This window comes from Daucus carota, chromosome 9 (genome assembly GCF_001625215.2).
Source record: "Daucus carota subsp. sativus chromosome 9, DH1 v3.0, whole genome shotgun sequence".
Lineage (NCBI taxonomy): Eukaryota > Viridiplantae > Streptophyta > Magnoliopsida > Apiales > Apiaceae > Daucus > Daucus carota.
Window position 1 is genome coordinate 44974581 of NC_030389.2, and position 11272 is coordinate 44985852.

The window sequence follows — 11272 nt, forward strand, 5'->3', positions numbered from 1 at the left end:
AAGGCTTTTCACACTTAAATACAAAATGGTCTAATATTTTCAAAACGCGTTAATAAATGATATTTTGGACCATTTCTCCGATTATATTATTTTTTTTATTACTTGTGAATTTTGTGACATGCCTTCTTAATATCATTAATGCATATACAAACTGTTTCTATTTCTGAAAAAATTCGAATATTGACATTGAAGAAGGGAGGATGATACAACTTGACCATAAGAGAGCACTAGCAAGTGTCTTTTGATCCAAGAGAAAGCATATTACCAGTACATTGTAATGTACAGAACTCCTAACACCAGCTGGACAAAAAACATTTAGAAACAAGACAATTCAAAAAACAATATCAACTAGATAATGAGACTCCATTTCAAGCAACAACTTACAAGTCATGGACATACATTTCATAGTTACATGGAAAGACATGTTCACTAAAATTGATAATCTTTCCTTGTAGAGTTCATATGATTCATATCTATGACAAGTAAACCTGAACACCAGCGGTTTTTGTTAACCGACACACTGGACAAGAGAAGACCATTCCTTCACAATTACTACACAAACACAAGTGCCTACAAGGCATCAACAAGAAAGAAACCTCCTTCATGTTGCACACTCTACAAATCATATTAGAGTCGTTTCCCGAAGACTTCTTTACTGGGATACTGGGAATGCAAAGAGAGTGGGTCGGGTCAATGTACGAGGCAGTATCGTCAATATTACTTTCCCCGAATCCTTCCTTCATCGGTTCAGCACCTTGTGATATTGCTTGTTGGAGATTGGATTGGAGCATGTTAACGAGGGACTCATTGTACTTGGCCCTGTGGTGCCAACCCTGGGTATCAGCTGCTACCTGTTTTATTCTCTCGATTAGTTCCCTGTTCTTGCCAGTTATGTTTTCTATCTCAATGTCTTTGTCGTGCAATTTTTTAGCCACAGTTTTCTCAATAGCTGCCAAAAAAGATGCCATCTGCCTCTGCGTGATATCCTTTAAACCTTTTACAAGGTTTTCTTCCTGTTATAGAGCATACAAGTTAAATTAAGTTATAAAGAATAAGGATAACACAAGTATAAACTGCAAAGAAAAGATGACAGAAAATTGATGATTTGAGACATTTAACATAATGAACCATGACCGATGAACACAACACTATGATCATTATGCACGAGCAATAGCAGCCATCATATACCTGAATCTTGATATACTGATCAAATTCCTTTTTCTGTTGATTAAGTTCATTTAAAAGGTTTTCTTCAAGAGACAAAATGACAGGTGGTGAAGCCGTCATGCCTCCACTAGCAGAAGTGACTGAGGAGTTCCGCTCGTCATCGTCATAAGACAATCTTAGACCAGTGGATACAGGATTCTGAACTGGAAAGCATGTAGCTAGTTCACATTCATCATGATATGGTCCCTGATTTAAGGAGAAGTGAAGCTTTTGCCGCCTAGACAAAGATTCTCCTTTCCTTCCTCGTTTGTTAGGCCCAAATGTAGCATTATTATGCTCCCTTGCCGAAATATTACCTGGATCAGCAGAATATCCGGCTGCTAATGTGGCGAAAACACCAAAAAAAATACATTAGCAATCAGTTTTATAATTAGATAGCGAGAATGTTATCTAGTAATATAGTTTTTTCACTACAAAATATCCATATAACTAGCAAAAGACAACAAAATCTTTTGTAAATTGCAAAGCAGTCATATATATCTCGGCATAACATATATAGTTAATTAGTTATACAAACAATAGCATTGTCATAACAAGTAGTAGAATGCAACAGAAAGAACAAGCCATCCATATCGTCTGTCAAATAGACACCTCTTTACCACCGATGTATACTCTAATACTGGTATCTAGCAATGCGAAGCTTTGCATCTCAAAAGTGTCAATGTTGATACCAATGGATAGGCAAATATGGTTTATCAAGTCCATGAAGAAAGTTAAATCCAATTTCTAACTTTATTGTCATAATTTTATAATTGTTCATTAACACCTTGTCCAACTAAAGACTAATTTTTAAATTCTAGAACCTCCGAAGCGGTCCACTGAATAATCATTCATCTTGCCAAAAACGGAGGTTGTAACTAGAAAAAGGTCTAATTCAAAGTGATATAATGAAATTAGACATTAATTAAAAAATTCTGCCATACATCGATAATCTGTATAATACAAGAAAGGTAATTTAAGTTTATAAACTAGTAACCTTATATATATTCTTCCCAGAAAAATAAGTACTCACTATTTCCAAACAGCTGCAGCTGACTTGATCCAATGGCAGGATACTGTAAGCGATTTTCATCAATAAAAAGAGAAAATTTTGTACTTCCATTTTCTCCTCCTAACATCGTCCCAAAAAGCAGTAGTTATACTTTTACTAACGTGGTCTCCTTCACAGAATCAAACAGCTTCACCTACAGAAATAAATAAATGTAATTTTAAGCAGACATCCAATAAAGGACCCTTTATCAGAAAGTCAAGATAAAAAAAAACGATAACCATAAACCATTATAATACAACCAGGAAATTTCAACTTTGCATCAAACAACATTCAAACTTGACTAATCTATAAACAAATTAGCATCGCTTAAAAATTGTAGTCAGAACCTCGGAGGAGCGAATCATCTACTTATCAGTTTTCATCAATGAATTTCAAAGAAACATCTTTAGATTCCATTCCAATTTTTGGCATGTATAGGGCTGGTGCTGGTGAACTTTTTAAACAGCTCTTTACATGTCATTACAAGAGACCCTTTAAATAGCTAGTATAAACCATCATCTAATTTCTATGAGAGATGAGTGGATCGCATCAGCCTTTTCACGAATGACATATTAGTTAACAAACCAGTCCAAGATCCTGACCATCTTCGTATACTTAACTTTTCATCTTAGTGATTAGAATTTAGAAATGCTCCAATACTAACAATATAAAGATGTATTGGAGATTCGAACTGGAAATTATTCATTAAAATCATTTATTTGAGATGGCAATCAAACAATTGGCAAGTGCTTCAGTTTAGCAATTTCAGATAAGCACAGTTAATTTATCATCTTAAATTTATCTACAAGAAGCTCAAAACACTTAATCTTGTTAGCTTTACAAGAACAATTTCCTTGCTTATATTCCACAGATTACTTAGAAACTAGCAAAACAACACAAATGCACCATCATTACGCATTTCAATCAGAAAAAATTATAATATCAACCAAAACGAAAAGGTGGAATAGAAGCAGAAAAAAATATATACTTATTACTCCTTAAACAAAACTAAATGATATCACACATACTAAATACACACATAATCTTGCATATCACATCTAAACTATGACTAACCTATCTGCACAATTCCATCAAGAAAGAACAGAAAGAAATCACAACTATATCATCAAAAACAACCGGCTAAGATCAATCAAGGACTCGAGAAAAAAAATAGAAAAACACCATTTTTGTCAAGAACCCATAAATAAAATGCAAATTTTTTCGAAAAAACACCACTCATGACCAAAAACTATCACTTACCCACCCACATCACAAGATTCAAAAGGGTCACCAAAACTACATCCAAAATCAAAAAAAAATCAACAAAAAAAACTACCATTTGCATAAAGAACCCATAAACAAAATGCAATATATTTCAACACATACCACTTATATCCAGAAACTAACACTTGCCCACGTCACAAGATTTAAAAGGGTCACCAAAACTTCATCCAAAATCTAAAAAAAAAAAAATTGAAAAAATTAAATAAAAACACACACACACAGTTGAAGAACATACCTTGTCCAGGGAGATGTGAAGAGGAAAGGTGCGAAATAATTGAGAAGAAAATGGTGTGGTGTGTTTTATGGTATCAATGAGGTGGTGGTGAAGACAGTGGTCGTGGACAACGCCAGAACAGAATATTATGCCATCTCATGATCTTATATACTGTGTGAGTGTGTAATTATATTTTATCTTTTAAATTTAGTGGAATATGAATATAAGATATTCGTATATATTTTTGGCTGGTTATTTATTTATACAATTAAGTTTCCGGATTTTCTGAAAAAACCCCACATTTACAAATCATGGAGTATAAAATATGATTTACAGAGGTTATCGTATATGCTCATTACACTTTTCTTCCCATCCATGACCCAACAACTTCTTTCTCTATTTATATTTCTGGTCAATAAACTACTAAACTTGCTTATTCGTTTTACATTTAAGTTTTACATTTAAGATGATGGTTAGGAGAACATGTTTTGATGAAATATCGAAATATACAAAGTTAGCCGGATTTTATTTTGAAAAATTTATAAAAAAGACTTGTTTTTTTAAATTTAGCTGTAAAAATATGGTTGACGTTCCAACACTGTTTCCAAGTTGCAATAATTATAGTGGAGAAAAAAGTGTAACTTCGATGTATTTGAATTTTTTTTTATTTTTGTTAAAAACTCAATCATTGAGGAAATAAAATTCTGAACACTAACTAGTCTAACTTTTTAAAAGTTATTACATGATGGAGAATTGATATGAGAAAGAGAAAAACTAATTATGGGAATGGGAATGAGAATGGAACGAAATTCTAAGAATATAATTGATTCATCTGGTTCAACTAGGGATGACAACGGGTCGGGTCGGGTCGGGTTTCTTAAGATTCAGACCTGATTCATTATATTTCGGTTCGGGTCCGAGTCTGGAAAATGAAGATTCAGACTCAATCGATTCGGAACGGATCGGGTATCCATCGGGTCGGGTAAAACTGTCATCCCTAGGTTCAACTTGAACTTCTCATTTTGAAATTTTTATGTATTAATTAAAGGATTCTTCATATAAAAAAATATTAGTTAAAAGATTTAATTTCTCAAATTTGTTAATTGTGGAATCAACAGCCAATATAAAAGTTTTCATCAAGTATGTGTTATTTATTTTTTGAACTACAGCTATATATTTTGAGATAATGTAGTTGAGAAAATAGTGAAGAATATCAAACAAATAACAAAAATACAAATTTCGAATCAAATAATTCTAAAGATAACTTTTTAAAAACATTTACATGCTAATATAAATGTAAGGTATGAATGAGCAAGATTATTATTGGTTGAGTCAGTGCACGAGAAATGAATGGAAGAATTAATAATAAGAACATATGCGGGGTCCACGCACTTCATTGTAGTTGGCGGGTAAATTTTGGCGGGTGAGCAAACGACGTGCTTGTCGACTCCTCGAAATTCGAGATGAAATGGACCCCATTTCGATTTTATTACTCCCTCCGTCTCAATTTATAGGTCCATTTTGGAATAAACACACATATTAAGAAAAAAGTTGGTTGGATGGAATCTTATATCATGTATCATTAATTAGTGCATTGATAAGTGAGAATATAGTTGAGTTTCAAAAAAATCACAATAAATATAGGGATATAGTGCATTGAAAAATGAGAATAATGTTGAGTTTCAAAAAAATCACAATTAATATGTAGATAAATTTGTATTGAAAAAAGAGAGGGACAAGTGTTTTGGGACAAAAAATTTTCTCAAAGTGGACCTATAAATTGAGACGGAGGGAGTATATGCCCACAATAAATCAATAATACGATGGAATAAATTTGCGGTGAAGAAAATACAAGCAATAACCGCAAGAAAAATGAGAAGTGGTGTTGTTGTGAGAAGAAAATTTCTCTGGTGATAAAGATGTCCATCTTCGATTGATTATCACTAGTTGAGAAACCGCACGTTGCGGCGACCTATAAAAATTATATTGATAATTTAAAATTAATATTTGTAGAGTGAAAAAGAAAATATCTAAGATTATATATGTGATTAATCCGAACACTAATCATGTGTTGCATGAATAATATTTTCATGTAACATAAAAATTAACAACACCAAACATGTTCGATAAAGAAAACAAATATTATAAAAAATAACCAACAAACATGTATCAATAACAGTTAATTTATTGACCTTTTCATCCATCAATATCATATACAGACTATATTGTTCTTCGGTGTTTCGATTTATCGACTCTCACATCCGACAAACTCTTACTCTCGTTAGCCAATCATCTCTTCATCATTCAAAGCATCAAGTATAGTGTAACTCATTGTTGTATTAGATGAAGAAGACAAATAAGTTCAAAAAAAATTTTGTGTTAAATTTTAGGGTTGATTTGAGAAAAAAACCGGCTTATCAAAATTCTTTTTGTTTTTGATATACACTTTTTTCAAAAATATGAGATAGTTTCAAATACTGATTTGATTATGATATTTTGGAAAAGGTAGTTTTGAAACTTTCTTTCAATATATCCGAAACTAAAAAAGGTAATTTTTAATTTTGATATTTTTTCATCCAAAAATTCTAGAAAATTGGAAAATATCAAAAATCCTTTTGGTTTTTGATATACACCTTTTTCAAAAATATGATGATAGTTTCAAATTCTGATTTGATTTTGATATTTGAAAAAGGTAGTTCTGAAACTTTTTTTCAATATATCCGAAACTAAAAAAGGTAATATTTATTTTTGATATTTTTTCATCCAAAAATTCCAGAAAATTAGAAATATATCCGAAACTAAAAAAGGTAATATTTATTTTTGATATTTTTTCATCCAAAAATTCCAGAAAATTAGAAAAATAGAACAGAGCTCTATGAGAGTCGCCACCTACACGCCCCATGCTTCTCCTTTATATAAGTATATTGATTTTGTTTTATTTGTTATTAATATATATGTGAATCTAGTGGAGTTAGTTTATATTTTATTAGTTGTTATTGATTTAGAAAAATAATTTTTATTATTTACGATCATGTTTAGATAAATCACGATTATCACAATTCACGTTAAGTCATGGATCATAAATCGGTCACGTGTAGAAACCAACGTCATCAGCATAATAATTCATCGTAATAGTCATTTATATGTATAATTTACCGTACAATTAGATACATAGGCCTACCAAATATTTGTTAAGACTGGTTTCTTGATAACTCATGCGTATAATAAAACAATAATGTTGGAAAACGCAAGAGAATGGTTAATCTAGCATTTATTTAAGTATAGAATTTTATTTTAAATCCTTACCATAAATTATGTATAATAAATTGTATTATAATGTAATACATCTAATTCTCAAACATGCAGGTGGTCGAAGATATTTAAAGGAAATTTAAAATATTGATGTTGGATAAGAAAACACATGTAACCTGTTTTGGTTTGCTTTATATTAGCTAAGCATAGATTAATTTAATTTAAGCGTGCTAATTGTAAATTAAGTGATTGAGTAATGAAAAAGTGGATACTACTAACTTCACGTTGAATATCAAGGACTACACGTTAATTAGCAGCCAGAGTAGAGGCTCATTTTCGCGTGCACATTCGTTGAGTTCTTTGTATTACCAACTGAATGATTAAGCAAATTATGATGTATTAGGTGATGCTTAATTTGTTAATTTGCTGGCCACAAACGTTGGTATATATATATAACCATGTCATAATCCTCTCGGTGTTGCGTATAACTTCTTGATTGGACTGTCGTGTTTAAGTGGTCTAAAATTGATTAATAAATCGAATTTTGTATGGTGTGATCACGGGCACAAAATAGTCACTAACTTTTATGAGATTACTGACTTTTAATTGGTGGATGAATATTAAATGTTGATCATCCTCATGCATTCACATCAATTCCACCAATCAAATTAAACCGTTGTTATGAGAGAACACACACTAGAAAAACCGTAAATCGAATTTTGCGAAAGTTTGATCAATCTTATACTTTAGATATACCGTAATAACTTATTTTGAGGAAAAAAGATATAATTTTAAAATTATGAAATAAATATTTATTTTTTATTAAATAACAAATATAAGACACCTTTTTAGCTTTAATATCTAAAAAAAGTTTAAATATATATATTTTTAAAAAGTGGCCAAACCGTTCGTAATCATTAAATTTTATACGAATTTGGGTCGAATCTATTACTACGATTCCGCACTCAACCTTCGGATTTTCGTGCAGCCGGTTTCTGAAAGATGGAGTCAAATTCACATTTGACGTTACTAATAACATCAACTTGCAGCAAGTGTAGCATCTAATTTTGAAAAGATAAACTGACTGCAACCATTAACATTGACTGCAACAATTAACATTGATTTATAAGAGCATCTCCAGCTCCATCTTAACCCATTCCTTAAATCAATATACTTATATAAAGGAGAAGCGAGGGGCGTGTAGGTGGCGCCTCTCACATCGTTCCGTTCTATTTTTCTAATTTTCTGGAATTTTTGGATGAAAAATATCAAAAATTAAAACTACCTTTTTTAGTTTCGGATATATTAGAAGCAAGTTTCAGAATCTGATTTTGTTTCAGATTATTTATGGAATATAGTAGCTCAGAATCTGATTTTGTTTCAGATTATTTATGGAATATAGCAGCTTGAAATTTTAATCAGATTTTATTTCAGATTAACAAGATTATTTATGGAATATAGCAGCTTGAAAGTTTTAATCAGATTTTATTTCAGATTATTTAATTATGGGAAATAGTAGCACACAAGTCTCTCTGCACTTATGAATAACCTGCACTTATGAATAACCTTATAGGTTGTAGAGTTTTGGATCATCTAAACACGACCTACTCTCTCAATACCACAACCCAACCCTATCTCTCTATGGTAGTAGTTCTCTTGCTCGATTTCTAGCTCGGTGATGCCGTTCTTCTGAAACGATAAGTGAAGGCTGTTTATACGGTATTAAAAAAATAAAAGTTATTGCAAGTAAAGGTAGTTTTAGACATGGGAGTCAACAAATCCAAACACAAGAGAAGAATATAGTATTGACATGATATTGATGGATGATATCAATAAATTAACTATTAGTGATGTATGTTTGTTGGTTATTCTTTTATAATATTTGTTTTGTTTATCGGACATGTTTGTTATTGTTAATTTTTATATGATTTACTTTGTACACTTAAAAATATTATTAATGCATTATTTGTTTGCTCCGTTCAAGCAACTTTTAAGTGAAGACTGTTCATACATTATTAAAAAATAAAGGTTGTTACAAGCAAGGGTAGTTATAGACCGCTATCTCACGGATTTAAGTTAGATGTTTTTGTGCACAATCAATCCAAAAAAATTGGAGGAAGGTGACAATGTAAGAACATGATTACTTTTTAAAAAAATACAAATAAAATTAAGATTCGTCGTGCTTTAAATTGTTAATTACGTGTAGAAATTTATTTTCATTTTTTCACCATGAATTATAATACAATTTTGCAATTTTATATATTAGTATTGGTATTACATCAAGATTTTTATAATATAAAATTTATTTTATCCTATAAATATTAATTTTTAATTATTAATATACTTTTTATAAACAGCCACAAAATTATTACATTCTACAAATATTAATATTGAATCATTAATATAATTTTTATAGGCCGCCGCAGCGCGCGGCTTCTCAACTAGTATAATATAAAATATTGGATCCTAGTGACTTAAGATAATAATAGCTATTCTCACCTCCAACAATATTCCTTATATTCATTCCTTATATACTATTTTATTATTAAAAGTTACTATTATTGCAATAGGTGAAGAGAGAGAACACGTTTGTATTCAAAATTTATTAGAGCAACTCCAGCAGCTTCTCTATTTCATGTCCTAAGTCCAATTATAAAGAATGTGACATAAATTAGTGCTCAATGTCCTAGAGGTGCCTTAAATCACTAGGATCCTCCTTCCATGTCTTATTAATAAGGCACCACTAGCCATGCCTTATTTGATTTCTTTAATAAAAAAATCAGTTCTCTCTCTTATTGTAACTTATTTTCTCTCTCTTCCTCCCATCTTTTATCAATCTCTTTCCAAATTTTTTATTATAATAATAATAAGGAATGAATTATAAGGATCATTGTTGGAGTTGAAATACAAAATCTTGTCCTAAATCACTAGGATTCAATATTTTATAATATTTATAAGGAAGACACTAAGACACTGCTGGAGATGCTCTTATAAAATAAGATTTAGGACTGCTGGAGATGCTCTTATAAAATAAGATTTAGGACTGGAGAGAGGTTACCTAAAGATAAGGCATGGCTAGTGGATCTTAGTGATTTAGGGAATAACTAAAATACTGTTGGAGTGGATTATTTTCTCATATTCCTCATATTTTGGTTTAAGACTCCAAATAGGGAAGCTGCTGGAGTTGCTCTAACCCATCTTAATTATAGAGCTAGGCTTCCTTTTCTAGTACTGAATTATTTGTATGATCTATTCACTGCCCTTTCCTTCGTGCAACTCCAATTGCCCTTGACATTGACATGCAAAGTAGATTTTTTAGCTGGCAGATTACTTACCGTGATATTAGAAGACGGAACATCTAATATGATCGGAGGCGGAACTAGGCACAGAGAACGCGCATCTCTCCTAATTTTTTTTTACTTTTTTTTACCATTCTAAATTTTACAAAAGTACAGAAGTGTCCTCAAAATTAAAAAAATTTATAGGTGTTTTCCGAAAATTGCTTGGTGCCCTCCTGAGATTTTGTGTCTAGATCCGCTTCTGAAAATAATACGAGAATATCAACGACACAAGAGAATTTGAGTTCGAGTTTGGATATTTCACATTATGATTAATATCTTGAATGTGGTTAAATTGAGACCACGACCAATGCTGAGATGTACTTGAGTAGCTAGAGCTTGTGAAATCGCACTCGGAGCAGTTAACATGGAATAACATTTCTATGTAACGTAGAAAACACAAATATTAAAACTCTTATTGCAGAATAAAGTTCAGCTAGTGTTGAGCTTAAACAACAGGAGTGAAAGATATGAAATTTGTCTGAGTGTGAGGCCTGGGCTTTGAGTTTGAGGCTTTGGATCGGATGGAGTGGGCTTGTGTAGATACACATAAGTTTGTTTTTCCCATTTGGTGTGATGAATTTTTAAGGGATTTAATTGTTTTTTTTGAATAGGGGATTTAATTGTTATTTAGTAGTAAAATTATATATGGTTATGTAGATTGTTAGAAAAAAATTCACCAACCAATTTATCTTTTACTACCAAGTTTATTTTAATTCCAAAAAGAAATAACACATTATATCTATAATATTATTTAGTTAAACTTTTAATATGATGAATATATGCAGAGAAGTTAACGCGAAAAGGAGTTATTTTGATGTTTATCAAAATACAATTTAGAATTTTAATTTCATGAATATATATGTAGAGTACGATTGGATAGCAATTTATCCTCTGATGTCCTAATTTGTGAAGTATATAAGCCTG

The 11272-nt window shown here is 31.1% G+C and overlaps 1 protein-coding gene across 3 annotated transcripts; it reads right to left on the reverse strand.

Annotated features, from left to right (window-relative positions):
• Nucleotides 1–330: 330 nt before the first annotated feature.
• Nucleotides 331–3959, reverse strand: LOC108201773 (BOI-related E3 ubiquitin-protein ligase 1-like). Of its 3 annotated transcripts, none has more exons than XM_017370062.2 (4): nt 3777–3959; nt 2240–2411; nt 1189–1547; nt 331–1013 (listed from the first exon to the last, which is right to left on the reverse strand). In XM_017370062.2, exons 2-4 carry the CDS (start codon nt 2343–2345, stop codon nt 474–476), a joined length of 1005 nt encoding a protein of 334 aa, XP_017225551.1. In that variant the 5' UTR covers nt 2346–2411; nt 3777–3959; the 3' UTR covers nt 331–473. The 3 variants fall into 3 exon arrangements, with proteins under 3 accessions (XP_017225551.1, XP_017225554.1, XP_017225552.1); XM_017370065.2 differs by having other exon boundaries at nt 1189–1544; nt 3777–3934; XM_017370063.2 differs by lacking the exon at nt 3777–3959 and adding an exon at nt 3644–3772.
• Between the last annotated feature and the right edge of the window lie 7313 nt (nt 3960–11272).

Bases quoted from the DNA above. Each gene is read 5' to 3' on its own strand.
- LOC108201773 (XM_017370062.2), bottom strand. From the start codon at position 2,345: ATGTTAGGAGGAGAAAATGGAAGTACAAAATTTTCTCTTTTTATTGAT. The intron at 1,548-2,239 runs GTGAGTACTTAT...TCGCCACATTAG, and splicing joins GCTGCAGCTGTTTGGAAATA to CAGCCGGATATTCTGCTGAT. The intron at 1,014-1,188 runs GTATATGATGGC...GCTCTATAACAG, and splicing joins ATCAGTATATCAAGATTCAG to GAAGAAAACCTTGTAAAAGG.